This window comes from Trachurus japonicus, chromosome 19 (genome assembly GCF_045865225.1).
Source record: "Trachurus japonicus isolate A0001 chromosome 19, Traja_1.0".
Taxonomy (NCBI): Eukaryota; Metazoa; Chordata; class Actinopteri; order Carangiformes; family Carangidae; genus Trachurus; species Trachurus japonicus.
Window position 1 is genome coordinate 23,714,417 of NC_140925.1, and position 17,687 is coordinate 23,732,103.

Consider the following 17,687-nt stretch of genomic DNA (forward strand, 5'->3'; position numbering starts at 1 on the left):
ACTCACCAACAACAATAGTACAGCCAGAGTATTCACATTAAAAATCTTTTTTTGCAGACTGCAAATCATGTTTATGTTTTGAATTTATGTGTTGGCATGTTGCGCCAACTAGTCCTCTCTCCCAGTCACGGTGGCATCAGTGGCATTTCAGCCTCCGGTCTGGTCCACTGAGCTGCCACTACGGCTGGGAGGAAAAACGAGATCGCTGTGTTTTGAATTTGACTGCAGTAACCGTTTTTGGCCACATTCTTACATATGACACCTTTAAATATCATCATGATTGATGTATAATCTGTACCTCCCTCTCCAGTTACATACACCTATTCATGTGATATTTTTCTTGTATATTCTTACTAAACTTTGTTCAGATGTTAATGCTTCTCATGTTTCCTTCAGTCTTATCTGTAGGCTATTTATCAATAAAATGTTAGGTTTTTTTCTTACATTTGATTACAGTTGATCTTTTTGTTTATTCATTCACAAAACAACAAATCAAGTCGTGTTTTCCTTTATTTTATTCTTTGGAATTATTTCTTTGGCAACTTGCATAGAGCAATAGTAAAAGAATAATGCAAAATATCTACCTTTAAACATATGATAGCTTAGTTTGTTACACAAAAACATATAGCAGTCAGCATACAATGTATAAAAGCAATTGCAGTGACACTTATAACTTTGCAATATAAAGCAAATATATTAAAGGGGATTTCGTTGCACAACAGTACAAGTCCTTCACTGAAACATTAAAACTTCACTCATTACACTGTTTTTTTTCTACCTTTGGCAAAAGAATTCAATTTTCAATATTCAATTTGAATCAATACAGTATGCAAAAGATTTACATACATGACAAAATTATTTGGCATCATTTTGAGTCTGTCAAATCAATAGTAGAGTTACATTTCATACTGCCCATCTAAATGCAGTCCACTGTTCAGATACAGAAATGAGTAGGGTTGAATGTTTCTATTTTTTCCCATCCCCCCCGTTGACTCAAATATCCTTAAAACCAAGAAAGAGACCAGCTCCACCCTCATTCCCACAGTAAAAAACACACATTGAGAACTCAGAGTCATACAGCTTCTCTGACCAAGAGGATGGGGGTTTTGGAGGGGGGGGGGTCCTGCTGAGTCCTCAACCAAAGAGTTTGATGAAGCAGGGGTGGCAGTAGGGCTTGTTCTCCTGCTCCTTGAAGCAGCCTTTGCTCAGGGGCTTCAGGCAGAAGTGACACACGAGATGGTGGGGGTGGAATTTGGCCCCCATGGCGGTGACGCAGCGGCCCAGGATGGGCTGCTGGCAGGCCTGACACACGCTGCCACGGGACTGGTGGTAGTGGGCCTCGCACAGCGGCTTGCCCTCGTGTTCGAAGAAGCTGCCGTTAACAAAGGGGCAGTAGCACTCCTGGAAAGAGACGCAGCGGCATTCAGTCACGGGCAGAAAACAGAGAGAGAAAACTGACTCATGGGACTGTAATTAGAAACTTTCTCATGACATCATCCCCACTTATTTTTAGATTTGAGGCTTTTTTAAACCTTTTTCATATGGTGCTTTTACTGCCTTTTTTCAGTAACGCCCTGCTCACTCACACACACACACACACACACACACACACACACACACACACACACACACACACACACACACACACACACACACACACACACACAATTACACAGATACACACATGCACACATCACAACCACAGAGTGATCCGCTTGTTATTAAGCAGCTTCCCTGAAGCAGCTGTGGGTCAAGTGTGTGTGTATTAAACAAATATGAGTCTGTTGGTCTCATGACCCATTTCCAGTGCTGTAGCAGAGATTTCAGACATGAACTACCTAAAAAGTTCATGCACTAAAGTCTGTTTATTAGGGGTGGGAGAAAAAATCTATTATTTATTTATCTATTTTTTATATTGTGCAATGTGCATTCCCCTTTTTTACGTACAGAGAGTCCAGGTTTTGAAAAGGGTTTAAGTTCACTTTATAATGGAGTATGTTAATTTATAGACTCCTACAGTATTTGTGTGCAGATAAATGTTAAAATGTAGCAGTTTACCTCAGTCTATATCTCATTTTCTCAGAAAGGTTTCAGAAGCCTGTTTTTTCTATACTCTTTTATTTTTGCCTCTTTTATGCAGTCCAGGCTTTTGAAAAGAGACTAAACATACAGTAGCCTATATATTGCTGCTGAATAAATCTTAAAATCTGACTTACATGTGATGTGTATTTTTGGGGGAAATATGGTTCCTGGAATAGTCTGTAGACAATCATAATCATTCAACTGTTTCACTGGTGTTAAAAATGCAGACTAAAAATCCAGAAAATCGGATTTAAATTTAAATCGAATCGGCATCCAAAAAATCGCAGAAGAATCAAATTGGGAGAAAAGCGTATCGTCCCAGCCCTACTGTTTATTGTATTTAATTTTATTTATTTACAGTAATATCTTGTGATTAAGATCACTACATAAATGTAATTCGTATTATTTCTTCACAAAACATTCAAATGTATCTGTCTTTAAAACACTAGTATGTAAATTCCTCTTGATGTCATTGTAATCCCCCACAAATGTTACAGAAATATCACCTATTTCACCTCATATTTAAGGTTCTTGCCCATCTGTATATGAAATGACCTGTCTTTTCCTCAGCATAGACTTGATAACCGAGCAATCAAACACTTAGTCATTTTACCAGTGTGCCAACAGTGCCACACATGGGCCAAGCAAATGTTTGGCAAACACAACGGACATTATTTATGGACACGGTGAAACACTCACCCTACATACGAAGCACTGTGGGTGCCAGAGGGAGTTGAGAGCTGAGATGTAGTTTTCCAGGATGGGCTGGCTGCAGCCTTGACAGCGGGAAGCAAACAGAGTCAAGAAGCACTGCTGGCAGTACTGCTGGCCATCACGGTCATGGAAACCTGCAGGAGACACACTCACAGCTTTAGTCCTCCATTGATAAATGTCTCATTTACTGGATAAAGCCAAACAATGTCTGAGGCTGCTCCGAGCTATTCTGCCTTGTGGTACATTAAACTTGAGTCTGGCTGTAACGCTCTGAGGGGTTTCCTGATTTGAACTGTTAGTGGCTGACAGCATTTCTTTTTTTCTGTCTCCCAGCCTGTAATGTTTTCCCACGAAAATACAATTCAGAGTTTCTCTTCTTCTTCTAAGTCTTTCTCTTTAAAGGGATAGTTCAACATTTTGGCAAATTGGCCCATTGCCATAATCGCTATAGTCACAGCAGTAGGTTCGTCTCTTTATTTGTCGGTGCAAGCTATTTTTTAGAACGGCAGAGCAGAGCCGCGAGCTGCTCAGAGCTACATTGCGGAGGCTCATGGGATTTCTTGGTTTCCCTCATCAAACTCATCAAATACACAATCCAACAACTCCATAACGCCCTGGTGGACAAGTTGTGACCTGCACATTCACCACGCTATGAGATAATAACAGAACGTTACCAGACAGAGTTGTTTTAGAGGGAAATTCATGCAAAACCTCTGATGTGCGTTGCCTCGGACAGTTTTTCAGAAAGCAGTCTCTGTATTTCCCTCTAAAACAACTCTGTAGCGTAGCTCTGAGCAGCTCACGGCTCTGCTCCGCCGTTCTAAAAATAGCTTGCACCGACAATTAAGGGTAACAAACCTACAGTACTGCTATGACTACAGGGATTATGGCAATGGGCCAATTTGCCAAAATGTTGAATTATCCCTTTAACACAGTGCAAAAGACTTAACAGAGACATTCAACTTGTCTTTGTAATGAACACAATCTAAAACCTTTTAGGGGTTCATATGATAGGAAAAAAACAATTTAATGAGCATTATGTCATTTTAAAACAATGATTAAACACTAAGTGTTACCATTACCTTCATCTCCAAATGCCCGGCTGCATTTAACACAGCAGAAACACTCTGGGTGCCAGTTCTTGTCCAGAGCGGTGACCATTTTCTAAACAACAAGGGGAATAAAAGAAGATATTGATTCAAGCAGCTTGCGTCAAATCAACTCACATTGAGACATGTGTACGTTCAAGTGTCTCACATTTAGTATGGGCTTGTTGCATTGTGCACAGTGAGGGGAGAAGAGGGTGAAGTAGTCCGACTCGCAGTACGGCCGTCCGTCCTTCTCAAAGAAGTTGCGGCTGCCCAATTCCGTCTCACACTCGGTGCAGACAAAATGCTCCGGGTGCCACACCTTTCCTAGAGCCGTCACCACCTGCGCCAGAAAATAATGTTGTCAATTTGAGTTCAGAAAAAAAAAACCACATTAAAGGGATAGTAGCATTTTTTTAAAGTGGGGTTGTATGATCTACAAATAGCCCCTAAGTACTTTAATTGAAGTAGAAGACTCTCTGCACTCCTCCCGTTAGCAACACCAGCCCATAGCCCTGCCCAGAGATTTACAACATACAGCGTTGTGAACAGACCCAAAGAAACGGCCTATTTTCGCGGCCTAAAAGAGGTTTTACCTGAAAAAAAACCACAGTTCCATTATTCGCTATAATATAATTTTTTCCAGCCCTTCAAAGTGCAGGAAAAACAGTTTTTATTTGGAGCTAACCAACTCACGTATCCCTCCGCCCAGGGTTAGCGCCCGCCGATCAGCAGTTGGTTAGGTCCAAATAAAAACTGTGTTTTTCCTGCACTTTGAAGGGCTGGAAAAAATTATATTATAGCAAACAATGGAACTGTGGTTTTTTTTTCAGGTAAAACCTCTTTTAGGCCGCGAAAATAGGCCGTTTCTTTGGGTCTGTTCACAACGCTGTATGTTGTAAATCTCTGGGCAGGGCTATGGGCTGGCGTTGCTAACGGGAGGAGTGCAGAGAGTCTTCTACTGCAATTAAAGTACTTAGGGGCTATTTGTAGATCATACAACCCCACTTTTAAAAAAATGCTACTATCCCTTTAATATGCACACATGTGCTGATAACTTGCCTGTCCTACTACTGGCTTCTGGCAGGCTGAACAGTTTCCCTTGGAGGATGTTTGAACTCCTTGTCGGCTCAGGTCTGACTGCAGCAGCCCCAGCATGCTGTCCAATGAGCCGCCAGATGAGGCCTGTGGGGGGGCGATGGGCTGCTGCTGCTGCTGCTGCTGTGGCGTTGGCTGAGGCTGGGGCTGAGGCTGAGGCTGAGGCTGGGGCTGTGGCTGAGGCTGCTGCTGTGGTGCCGTCACCACTGGAGTGATGGGCACAGCTGGCTGTGGGGGGGCGGTGGAGAAAAAAGGAAAATGATGCATGCTGCATCTGTCTTTGGGATTTCAATTCTCCAAAAGTGAATCGTTGTTCTACAGTTGGTCTGTGACTGTCAAGACTGATAAATGAAAATGACTCAAACACTGATTCACAACGGTGGTATTCTTTTGTGTTTCGGGTTTATGTGTTCAAAAACAGTAAATTACAGATTATAAACTATAATTTTTCCATTTTTCTTCTCATTTAAGTCAATAATTACCTGATTAAAAACAAACTAACTCTGAGGGACCTTTGTTAAGTGTTTTCTATGAGCCTACACTGCTTCTCTCTGCTGGCTTTCTGTGGTAACCCTGGGAAATGGAGGAAATCACTTGCCTAAGTAAAATCAGACAAGCGTTTTAATGAAAGTAGGTATCAACACTTAAATCAGTCATAAGTTAATGGCAGCGGTATCCAATCATGTGTTTTCCTCTGTTTCCATAACACTGTGCTCATGTTTGTTCATAAGCCACAGCTGGGGTGCACACTGGAACCACGCAACCTTATAATGACTCCACCACTTCCTTTGCTGACTCACCGAAAAGGAGAATAACCATATTATATCCCACACCAAATGTAGATCTATAACTCTGACTTCCAACTATCTGAAGCTATTTTTTGATGCAGGAAAATATCTCCACCAAGACTAATTTCCATCCTCAGACCATATCTGGTGACTGATTTATACCAGGAGGCATGAGCTGCGGCCAGCCCACACAGCGAGAGGGGAGTCATCGTGAGAGTCAAGTCAACGTCTACGAGAATCAGAGTCACAGCGAATCAGTGAATGAGCTGCGCTAAAGCTCAGAGCAGCTGGGAATGAACGGCAGCAAAAAAAGTCAGACTGTGGACCCACGGTGAGGCCGTGGACAGGTTAACCTCTCTGTGACTCTTTGATGCTGCTGTGTGGACTCTTACTGTGCTCTGGACTCTGAAGTCGGACAGAGAGGCCATCAGCTTGTCCAGTTCCAGTGTGGCTGATGTTGCTGAAGGTTTCGCAGAGCTAAGACACACAAAAGACAAATCTTGTTTTAACAAATGTGCAAAATACCCAATTCCACCTAGACCTGCATTATATAGAATAAAACCCAGGTGGTGACTTGTTTTATTGAATGTTTATTGAGTTTATAGACGACTGCTAATTCAACAAGACACTAAAACTAAGCTTTGGTATACGTCAAAAAATGTTTTGAGAGAACCACATGATCCATCTATGCATGTTGCAAACCTTTGTCATGATGCATTATGCATAATATTTAACACTTAATTAATTAGGATGCACACACACAATGAGATAAATTAGAGCTCTTGCATAATCTTATTTGTAGCTCGGCCACCCAGGGCAAAAAACAAACTGTGTGTGTGTGTGTGTGTGTGTGTGTGAGCAAGTAGACGTCAGCTTTCTAATTAATTAATTTAACTTGTAGAGACTCTACTGTAGTTTCTTAAATGTGCTACCTGGGGGAGGAGGTTGTGCCTTTATCCTTAATCTTCTCATCTTTCTTAGAAGAAGGGAACTGGGCCAGGATCTCATCTGAAGATGAAAACAAAGTCATTAGAAAAGATTTAAAAGAGTTAAACAAAGGGATGTAGAAAACACACACGCACACGCACATTAACTAACCTGTGATGTTGAACTGTGTGGCGTTGAGTTCCTGTAACAGATGGTCCAGTTCACTCAGACCTCCTCCCAGCAGCGAGGAGGAGGAGAAGGCTGGAGGAGGATCTGCCGTGCGGGGAGAGCGCGGTTTACACACTGTGCTGTAAGAAAGATTAGACCCATTATAAACCACTCTGTCACTAATGTGGGTGGATTTCATCGTGGTCACTTTGTCATGAATCATAGGTGACTCTTTGAACCATGTCTATTCATTAAGGAGTCACAGGGCAGCTGAGGACTCCTATTGGGCCACGATGGTGGTTTAAGATCTAAAAACGGTCATTAACGAAATTGGCCTAGAGATGACGAATGCTTTTCTTTTGTACGTGATTCCTTACTATGTTTGGGCAAATATTTTTCTCACTCTCACTCTGTTTGATCAAAAATGTGAATCTTGATTCATCATACATTCCATTGAACTGGGAAAATAGGTTAAAAAGCATCAGTTACCTGTATAGTTTGTCTGGGTTGGAGTTCTGGGAGGACTTCATTGCAGCAGAGACAGTCTGAGAGGCAAAACACATGCACAATCCATCTGTATGGGTAATACAGAGAAAAAAATATTTTTTTCAGGCTCTGTGGATGGCCTACCTGCTGTGGGGTGTAGGCGGGCGGTGGTGGCCGGCTCTGGGCCGGGTCCTGGGCGGCGGCATCAGCATTTTGAGGCGGCTCAGAGGTGAGCAGCACCGGACATCGAGCCAGAGGAGAGCCGGTGTTCTCCAGATCAGCAAGGAGAGCGTCTGGAGGTGAGAGAGCGGGAAAGACACTGAGCAAGAGAGAAATAACCATGTAACGCACCACGACAGCATGGATGTGATGGAAGTTTGGATGGATTAAATATTCAGTTTAGCTTTTGGTTGATTTTTGGTCGGGAATAAAAACACAGTTTACAACTTCCCATAATGTAAGTGTGTATTTACGGTTTAAATTTTTTATAGGGAGGTTAAAGGCATCTCAAAAGACATAGCAATTAAAGGGATACGCCAACATTTTTTTTCGTGTCTTGCTTCACTCCTAAGTCCATGACAAGCAGATAGACACCATCCTTTCGACTGTGCATGCAGTTACAAGGGAGATACGGGCAGAGCTGGTGCACCGCTAATTAGCTTAGCTCAAACGCTGGAAGTGTATAGGTGTTAGCCTGCCTCCACCTAAAGTCATCAGAGAAACTCTTCAGCAACTCTAAACGGAAACCGGCAGGCCGATCTTCGTCTCGAGCTGACAAAACTCTCCGGTAAAGCATCTTAAGCGGTCAAATGCCGGTAACGGGACCAGATCGGTCAAAACGGAGGCTTCAAGCAAAGACGGTTTATTTTGGTTCAAGCTAGCTACATCGAGGGTAGGTTAGCTTCCTATTTCAAAGTAAAAGCACAAATTCTATCGTCATGATTTTCTGTGTGAGTGTTTTATTGTATTGTGTAAAGGGTGTTTTATTTTGTGAAAGTAACCGGAAGTGCGTTGGTCACAACGGCTAGCTTGAGTAGCACTGAATTCGTCCGAACAAAATTGAACCGAACACACTGCTGATCTAAACGGCTACTTTCTCACCTAAAAATGTTATGTTAAAAGTGATATATTTACAGAGTTTAGAGCTAAAATGAAATCAGCTTCTGACTGCTGATTTCGAGCAGGCTAACAAGATGCACTTCCAGCGTTTGAGCTAAGCTAATTACGGGCGATACGGCTCTATCTCCCTTGTTACTGCACGCACAGTCGAAAGGATGGTGTCTATCTGCTTGTCATGGACTCAGGAGTGAGGCAAGACACGAAAAAAAATGTTGGCGTATCCCTTTAAGGAATGGATGCTGGAACATGCAGCGACACACTGGATGACAGACAGACAAACACATGGGGTTAAAACACGTACAAACACATGCACAGACAGTTACGTACCAAACACAACAATACGAGGACTGAGAGGGTAGTTAGGTGGCTCAGGCACTCCTAAAGGAGAGACAGACAGCCTGTGTGTGACCGGTACATGACACGAGGAGGACAACAAGCGTCCCCCCCCCGACACACTAATCAGTCAGAGGACAGAGACAGTCAGAGAGCTGCATAACCACAAAGATAATCCATGGACACAGTGCAGTTATAAAGAAACACACACAAAACATTTCTGCATTCATATCCCGAGACATGCCAGTATGAAGAGGAAGCAGAGGAGGAAGTGTTTTGGCAACTGATATCTAATCCCCCCCCCCCCCCGCCTCCAGTCCTAAACACAGTCGCTCCACACTGAAGTGGAAGCTGCTCAGAAACTAAACTCTCTCAAGCTTTCCACCGAGCAGCTGTATGACATCATTCAGCGCTGACAATGTCCATGAACATGCGACTAAAAGGCCAAAGCAGAGTGTGTGAGAGGTGGACTGAACATGAGCCGTTACAAACTCAGCGTTGGAGCAGAGAGACAGAGAGTCAGAGAGAGAGGGAGGCGGCAGTTTTAATGGGTTCTCATTGTTTCTCCTGGGGAAACGTTCACTTTTCCCAGAGCTGATAACACACTAACTAACGAACCGCTGCTTTTCCCCAGATGAAATGAATGGCGACATAATCAACCACACTTCTTAATGAAGATCTCAATCAGGTCCTCTGTCAGATGAGCTCAAATAACACATGTTTGAGACCACTCATTGAATTACAAAGCCGATTTTAAATAGGATGTTTAACACAATTAAAGGATAATCACACACAGCACCCCCCCCCTTCCCCCTCCCCCCTCAAAGCGTCTTTGCTCTTTGGTTCAGGCTGCATTTGTAAATAAGAAATTGTTCTGAATTGTTTGCCTGGGTAAATAAAGGTTAAATTAAATAAATAAAAGGGGCAATCAAACATTTTTTTTAAAAACGGGTTGTTCAAAACAGTCAGAGACCAAAACGTCCTGACTTTGTTTCACCCATATACATTCAATTTGTTCAGCTAATATTTAAAGCTTTCAGAAAAATCAAACATTTCTAGTTTCTAGTCTAATTTCTAGTCTCATAATTGCACATGTAATCACGGTCACTCCAACGTGATATGAATTCATTATACTACTGTTGTGCAGACTGAAACAATATTCCTCATGACTTATAAACTGATCTTATTGGGTAAAATTGGTGTCATGACCGTTTAAATACACTAGATAACAGTGGACATTGTTCGAGTTTTAATGAAGAGGCAAAAAATCCGTCATGCTCCGTGTCGTTTCTTCACACAGGACACAGTAACTTAGGATTGTTGACGTTAAGGTTTTGTCTCTTTATCTGTTTTTGTCATCAGATTCGATCATGTGTTTTTGCAATCTGTTTCGACCTCTCCTGATTGGTTTTCAGGAACGGTCTCATGTTCTTTCAAGCTGATACAGCTGACTGATGTGGGTGGAAAGCATGTCCTGTGCACTGGGGTTGTTGTTGTTGTTTATCACTTATTGTAACGATAAATATATCTCCTAGCAACCCGCTGAAGACACCTCTGGAGCTCAAGTACCTCCGGTTGGGTATCACCGATCTAGATTCTGGCGTGAAACCCGTTCAGGACGGAGGAATAACTACACGCAGGGCCGTTGCTAGGAATTCTGGGCCCCCTTAAAGAATACTAAAGTGGGCCCCTACCCCCTGACTTTTCCAGTTTCTTTTGTTAGACTATGTATGTATTATCATTTTTTAATTTAGCCTACTTTGTTTTGAGTATTAGTCAAGGTCTTATGCAGAATAAATCAGTCATACAAAGATTAGACTACTGGGGTTTTTATGGGCCCCACTGGGCGTTGGGCCCCTCGAGTTATCATCACCTTTCTCCCCTATACAACGGCCCTGACTACACGTCAGCAGGACGACAGAGGCAGGACCTGGAGTGATAAAGGGTCTGGAGCCCACAGTTATTAATAATGTGCCGTCGGCGTCTAACTGTTGTTTTCACGCTCAACAATCACACATTCTTGTTTCCTTTACAAATTGATATCATGGTTGTCTGATGAGTGTTTGAAGCAGTTGTTCCCTCCACTCTGGTACAGTTGTGTTTCAAACATCTGTGTGGCCACCACGGTCGTGGTAGACATGTTAAACATAAACACAACCGGACGCTTCACAGAAGGCCTGAGCTCATCCCGGCGGTCACTTCTGTCCCAGATGATTCACACGTCTGGTACGAGCATGTGGTGAGAACCTTGTGCATATACTACTTGCCCTCCTCCTCCTCCTTGCTGTGTGTCTCAGTCTCTTACACACACACACACATATACACACACACACAGACACACACACACATACTTGTAGACTGAACTGCTCATATAAGGAGTTGAACCTCTCTCAATGGGAATTATGACCATATTTAGAGTTGCCTGCCGAGTTGTTTGTCTTGGCCAAAGACCTCTCTAACAAGTGGTCTCTCTCACCGAAAGCCTCGCCAGATCCGATGCATAAACTTACAACAGTGTCGGGGCAGCAGCATAAACTGAGCGTCCTGAACATGGCCACTGCCTCGCTATAACGCTCAGCCCAGTCGCTCCGTCTCAGTGTGTGCAATCCAATCCAGATGTGCCCTGGCAACATCAGGCCTTTCCTTATAGAATTGCTCGAAAAGCATAAATTCCTCAGTTTCTGAAATGGACTTTGAGTTCCTGAGCGAGCAAATTGGGCAGTTGAAGCAAAAGGGCCCTTTCTATTTTCATTGAACTCTTGTGGCTTTTTGAAATAGCAATGTTGCCCTGGGCTATTTCTGGGCCTTTCCAACACTGCTATTCCCAAACACACACAAAGCATCTCATAATGTTGTTCTGAGAAAGAGAGGAAAAGAAGAAAAAAACAAAAACTTCCCTCTCCACATCTTTATCAGTAGAAAGACAGACTCCTCCTGGATGCTGGACACTGTCCTCTTTCATGTTTCCTACCCTTCAAAATGGAAGGCACTCTGTTTAACATTATGCGGATGCCTCTCCATCCCTGATTTGTTGATATTAATGGATGGAGACGACCTGCTGTGGACCCCTTTAAATCTAATTTACAAAGAATTTATTGAATTTGCCGCCCATGCATGCATGAAACGCTCCACGGCGGTCGAGCAGATATAGACCCTTATTGTATTACAGTGTATTCTTGTGTTACCTGTGTGACTATGTGTGCATGTGTAGCCTGACAAAAACACACTTCTTCAAATAAAACAATCAACATCTCTACCGAATGAAAACACTGTGGAGAGGATGAGAAGAGCATTATAACAAGGATGTTTAGTCTTAATAGATATGATACGCTGTCATCTGAAGATAAAAACCTTCAATGAGAAGTTGGAAGTCAGCTTATTCTCTGCCTTAAAATGTTAACACCCTATGGCATTCAATAAAACTCATTACATTACAGCTCCATACATGTCCTTGTGAAGAAAAAAGGGTAAAGCCTGTGGTCTATTATACTACAAGCTGCCAGAATCAACAGGGACCTTACTTCCTCTGTTTGGGCACACCACCCCTTCCCAAAGATCCCCTCAAGATATCCCAACATGCAGTTAAAAGCAGGCTAGACAAACGGAGAAATACTCACCCAAATCCTCCATGGTGCGATTTCAGCCGAGCGTTTCCCTCTTTTATGTGACAGGACGCGGACGCGGGCAGCATCAAGTAGTAGTGATGGGCGAGTATCAAAGGCCAGAGAGACGAGCCTCGGTACTATTGTCTGCGTCGGTCCTCGGTAACTTCTCGGACACCGTTATCCGCCGAGAGAGGAGGAGGAGGAGGAGGAGGAGGAAAGGGAGGAGGAGGAGGGCGTCCCGTTTCTTTTTCCTACACGACTGTCTTCCTGTGTAATGCCTACCAGGACCTCAGACCGGAGAAGGCGTAGTTAAATAAATGTGGTTACAAACCCCGCATACCCCGGACACAAGACGTCATCCTGGACATTCCTAGTCCTTATTTGGGAGACAAATTTAAGGAACTACAACTGGACGAGCTGCTGCTGTTGCTGCAACGATATCTACTTATGAACTTGTGTCAGAATAAAATATTGGAAAAAATTGTCTTTTACAGGAAATAACCCGGGAGGCAACACCCTTTTTTAAAAATGAGCTTGTTTGGTTTCACGGTGCAGACTGTATGAAACTTTTTATCATATGGTCCATAGACAGGATTAATTTTTGTATAGAAAATATTATTTTATTTTTTATTAATTTATTTAAATATTATCTAATTTTAAAGAAGCTTTAACAATTTTGTTGATTAATTGAACTGTCATTACATTTCTATTTTTATCATAATATCATTTTATATTTATTATATATTCTATTTATTTTCAAGTATTTATATTAAAATCAAGCAATTTCCCTACATTATTGTCCAAAATCAAAACCTTTCTCCTCCCTGTGGAAAAAATAAATTGAAATTCACAATTTTAAAAGTGTATGCTAACACAGTATACACATTCCTGGATAGTGTTTGCTGTAATTGCTCCTCCTCTTCCTTCCTAAAGTAATTGAATGTAAACTTTTGTTCGTTCTTTTTACACTGATTGATGAATGTGGATTTTCTCCCCATGAAAAACAACTACAAGGAGCAAAAACTCCTTCCGTCTACACAAAGGGATGGCTGCCTTATTAGTCCTACCTCCCTCAGGTTTTCTGTGAGTAAGTTTGTTGGACAATCTTTTGGAACACAAGTTTATTTAGGAAAATGCACCGTTTGAGAAACTACACTATTTTGGCTTTTGGCAGTGGCAAGGGCCCCAAGGCTTTACGACAGATTACAGAGCAGATATTTTAAGTTGTTCTAGCACAAAAAGCTATAAATGTCAAATTAACAACAACTAAAACTGGACTAATAGCACTACTAGTAATAGATATTTAAGGTCCAAGGCATGCATTGTATCCCCATTTTTAACATTATTAATGTTATCAATTTTGTTGTTGTAATTTTTAAACATCGTATTTCGAATGTCTGTTGTGGGGGGAGGATGAGTTTCATTAACGCTGAGTCAGCGTTAATGAAATTCATTTCACTTTTGCTTCTCTTGTGATGACTGTTAAATGAAAAAAAAAAAAAAAACTTATCTGGGGCTTTTGGGGCCTGAGAGAAGTTGCCTTGTTTAAAATAACAAGCAGTAACCGCCTATCAAAATCCCAATGTTCCCCATATTGGCAGCAAAAAGTATCAAAGACATTATCTCTGTGTGTTCGACCCATTTCACCATAGACAATGTGACATGTTACAGTAGGAACAGCACAGGTGTACATAATAAAATTAACGGTGGCTTAATTTAATTCAGCTGCCCCAGTGTCAGCGTCCCTGTAGTGAGCTGGCTCACTGTCACCACTCACTGAGACAGAGCAATTATTGCGTGTCTTCTTCCTTTGATGACAAGTCAAAATGTCTGCTCTGAGGAAGACCTATGGTAGATAGAGTTTAAATTCAGTTACTCTCCTGAGATGTTGACATAAATCTCTGTCTACAATAAAAATCAGCCAGCAGCGTAAAAAACAAAACAGGAAAAACTTTTAATTAAGCAAGTGTACAGTTACAGGCTATGTTTATGTGAATAGGGGAAGGAGCCATGTGGTGTTGGTGACAGGTGATGTATGCATTTTCAAATCAAAGTTAAACACAAAGGAAATGCTCCTCCTGTGTTTACTGTATGTCACAGACAGATTGTCCTCTGACCAGAAAATCCCTCTGCTGTCGAAGAGGAACCTGCCTTTGGTCTCAGTGCATGAAACGTACGACATAGAACGGACGAGTAAAACATACTGAAGAAACAAAATGACGACATCAACAACAAATAAAAGTAACATATTTATCATAAAGATGTTTTCTCCTGGTATGAAATCAAATCTTAAATGTACAACAAAACTGGCAGAACTAGACCAAGGAAACTTATCAGCTGAAGGTTCATCTGTTTCTGTGAAAATAAAGCCATTGTTTTCAGTTTGTTCATGCAGTTTGCAGATTCAGACACTGGACTCCTTATCCATGCATGTTACTTCTAGAGCACTGTGACACGACTAGGCCTTCACCTTTTTTTTCCGAAATATTAATGATAATAATTAACTCACACACACGCACACACACACACACACACACACACACACACACACACATACATACACACACACAATCATACTTTCCAAACCAACCTACTCCCTCAAAAAGTTTGAGCCGGTTGGTGCTGAGGAGCAAGATCAAGGAGCAGAACTGCATGTAATGTGGAAATCATAAGGAGTTAAAAAATATTTTTTGTTTTTTAAGCAAACTGTGGGGGATGCTGGGATGATAGCATGAAGGTAACATGGATAGGCTTGGTTACCTACAATGTTCCCATCCATCAAATGAAATTATATTACATATCCTTCACCCCGCTACTTCTCCACTGCAGTTAATCCACACACACCCATTTCCATCCTTCACTCCGTCGCCCGTTTTCCTCTCCCTGCTATCACTGCACCGCCTGTTCGTTGGCAGTGCTACCGGAGTCCTGGGGCTTCATCACATCGGGGAGTTCTGGGGGGCTGGAGAAGGCCTCAACGTGCAGCTGCTCAAACATCTCATCTGGTGGGCAGAGGAGACAAGGAAACATTAGCTGTGTCATGACGAGAGAGCTGCACATGGCTTAATCAGTCATGTCACAACACCGCTGCTGTGAGCATTTATTGTAGCAAGTGTTTCTGGGCGAATATGTAACAGAATGAAGTTCAATCAGTCTTCATGTGTGTGCACAAGAAACTGACAGAAAGAAGCAGACATGTTAGACTGAGATAAAGTCAGTATATTACCTCTCATGATGAGCATCAATATAATATTTAACCCATTTACTGATGAAGATCAACATGCCACAAAGCCAAGAGCATGTCCATCCATCATACAAATCATCAGTGACATTAAATTATTTAGCCAAACAAATATGACAAAAATAAGACTTGTAGAATCATTACCAAAACAGCAAGGAATAGATGGAAAGAAACATAAAGACACGAGAGGGGAAAAATGAAAACAACACCAAGTTGTCCAAGCACATTAAAGGGACAACGAGGAGTTTCTCCATTGGCAGAACGAAAAATTCTGCGACAATAAAAAAGTCTCATATTAATGTGGATGAATCTACGTTACCCACACTTGTTAATGGGCCCATTTTCAATAAATATATCGTTTTGCCTCTATCGTTATTTTGTTATTATTAATGGTGGCGGAAATGCTGGGCGAGCCAACCAGCGTTTCCTTACTTTCGGTTCCGTGGCGAGTCATGAGAATAACGCCGCCGAATCGCCGTTCATGGTCGGAACTACGACGGTATGTGATCGTCTTTGAACCTCTGACTTTAATTCTTGATGAATGAAAACATGAGTCTGTCTTGCGCCGGTCAAAGAATTTCACGGTGCGCGGAGGCTCATAAATGTAGTGTGAAAACACTTTGCTTTTCCAAAACTCCTCGTTGTCCCTTTAACAACATAAACTCATCATACCGTTTATGCGGAAAGCCAGACCAACTGTAGCTGGGGCCTGAGGTCTGGCAGTCTGGTTGGTGAATCCACAGTCACCCAGAGTTTTGCTGTCCTCTAGCAACTGGTCATCCTGTAGAACAACAAGTGGAAAATGTCACAGAATGCCCATAAAAACATATATGAATTCACTTGAATGAATATGGACAGAAAACATTTTAGTTACAGTAACATGGTTCACTGCAGGTACTTGGTACATTAACAAATCGGTATAATTAATCCATATGATGCTGTCACCTATGTGACATGAGGGAGTTTGTCTTAAACTCACTTTGTAGAGCCGCTGGTCCTCTGGTGGTCTTTTAAGGATTCCTTCAACAATACGCTTCAGCTCATAGACAGTGGTGGACTCCTTGGCATCTGTGAAGATTGTAGTCTTGTGACGCCGGATCATTAAGAACACGTCCTGCAAAAAGCAATGGGCATGAAATTCAGTCAACATGTTAAAGACAAACTGATTTGTTATCCAATTGAGGATGAGTGCTTGGCAGTGGCATTTTCACAAAATGTTACAGTTACTTTAAACAGGGAAGCTAACTCTGTGGCTTTTTCTAGCTTGTAAACAAGTTATGAGACATTAACACTTATAAATCAGACAAAAGATCTCAGTAGGCCATAAAGTTACTGTTTATAACACCTTCCTAACCTGCACGACCACTGTCCGTGTTTTGTTACCAATATAACATTAAGGAAGTGTTGAGTCTTTAGTAGGCCTTGTGTGTCCAAATACATTGGAATTAACGCTACTAACATTTCATTGAATCATGAGCTAGCTATAAAACTGTGAGCAATAGCAGGGGAAACGAAGCCCCAAGCTTAGCTAACGCGAAATTAGCCAACACGAAGCAGCCTGGAGACTTTTGACAGACAAAAACAGGCCTGACAGGTGAGCCAACATTAAACACACGGTGTAGGTCTGACAACAGCCGTACATGTCCAGTTGATATAACTAGGCTTAACCGGGTTATTTGGCTACTGTTACATCACTTCCAAGGTGAGCCAAGCTGAGATACATTACCTCGCTACAACCTCTCCTTAGAGATAGGAAGGCGAAGCTAACACAGCAAACTTAGCGCTAGCTGCTAGCACACACAAACTGAAATAAACACTCCTGTAAAAGACAATGTACTGTGTTACCGCCACGGATATCATCTAAACAAAAACACTTAACGTTCACTCAATGTTTTATACTAGAGTATAACACTAGAATTGTTGATAAATAAAAAAGATAAAAGGTACCATTTCAAGTGGTCAGCTAGCTAGCCAGTTGCGCCAGCCCTGTGTGTTGGTTGAACCCCAGACTGCACCGCTTGCGGATATTTCGCAATTC

The 17,687-nt window shown here is 42.0% G+C and overlaps 2 protein-coding genes across 5 annotated transcripts; both read right to left on the bottom strand.

Annotated features, from left to right (window-relative positions):
• Positions 1–492: 492 nt before the first annotated feature.
• On the bottom strand, positions 493–12,581 carry LOC146968121 (transforming growth factor beta-1-induced transcript 1 protein-like). 3 transcript variants are annotated; one of them, XM_085760752.1, is made up of 13 exons: positions 12,421–12,581; positions 8,798–8,848; positions 7,496–7,644; positions 7,355–7,410; positions 6,869–7,005; positions 6,703–6,778; positions 6,163–6,247; positions 5,141–5,210; positions 4,947–5,107; positions 4,054–4,227; positions 3,879–3,960; positions 2,782–2,930; positions 493–1,401 (listed from the first exon to the last, which is right to left on the bottom strand). In XM_085760752.1, the coding sequence occupies exons 1-13, from the start codon at positions 12,431–12,433 to the stop codon at positions 1,135–1,137; spliced, it is 1,470 nt and encodes a 489-aa protein (XP_085616878.1). In that variant the 5' UTR covers positions 12,434–12,581; the 3' UTR covers positions 493–1,134. The 3 variants fall into 3 exon arrangements, with proteins under 3 accessions (XP_085616878.1, XP_085616877.1, XP_085616879.1); XM_085760751.1 differs by having other exon boundaries at positions 4,947–5,210; XM_085760753.1 differs by lacking the exon at positions 8,798–8,848 and having other exon boundaries at positions 4,947–5,210.
• Positions 12,582–14,338: 1,757 nt separating this feature from the next.
• On the bottom strand, positions 14,339–17,662 carry LOC146968122 (elongin-B). 2 transcript variants are annotated; one of them, XR_015034439.1, is made up of 5 exons: positions 17,597–17,662; positions 16,629–16,763; positions 16,322–16,430; positions 14,952–15,410; positions 14,339–14,912 (listed from the first exon to the last, which is right to left on the bottom strand). XR_015034439.1 is itself a non-coding variant. In XM_085762391.1 (4 exons), exons 1-4 carry the CDS (start codon positions 17,597–17,599, stop codon positions 15,298–15,300), a joined length of 360 nt encoding a protein of 119 aa, XP_085618517.1. In that variant the 5' UTR covers positions 17,600–17,662; the 3' UTR covers positions 14,339–15,297. The 2 variants fall into 2 exon arrangements, 1 of the variants encoding a protein (XP_085618517.1); XM_085762391.1 differs by having other exon boundaries at positions 14,339–15,410.
• Between the last annotated feature and the right edge of the window lie 25 nt (positions 17,663–17,687).

Bases quoted from the DNA above. Each gene is read 5' to 3' on its own strand.
- LOC146968121 (XM_085760751.1), bottom strand. The intron at 7,645-8,797 runs GTACGTAACTGT...TCTCACCTCCAG, and splicing joins TCCTCGTATTGTTGTGTTTG to ACGCTCTCCTTGCTGATCTG. The intron at 7,006-7,354 runs GTAACTGATGCT...TCTTTCTTACAG, and splicing joins AACCCAGACAAACTATACAG to CACAGTGTGTAAACCGCGCT.
- LOC146968122 (XM_085762391.1), bottom strand. The intron at 16,431-16,628 runs GTGAGTTTAAGA...GTTGTTCTACAG, and splicing joins AGGACCAGCGGCTCTACAAA to GATGACCAGTTGCTAGAGGA. The intron at 15,411-16,321 runs GTATGATGAGTT...TCTGCCCACCAG, and splicing joins TCTGGCTTTCCGCATAAACG to ATGAGATGTTTGAGCAGCTG.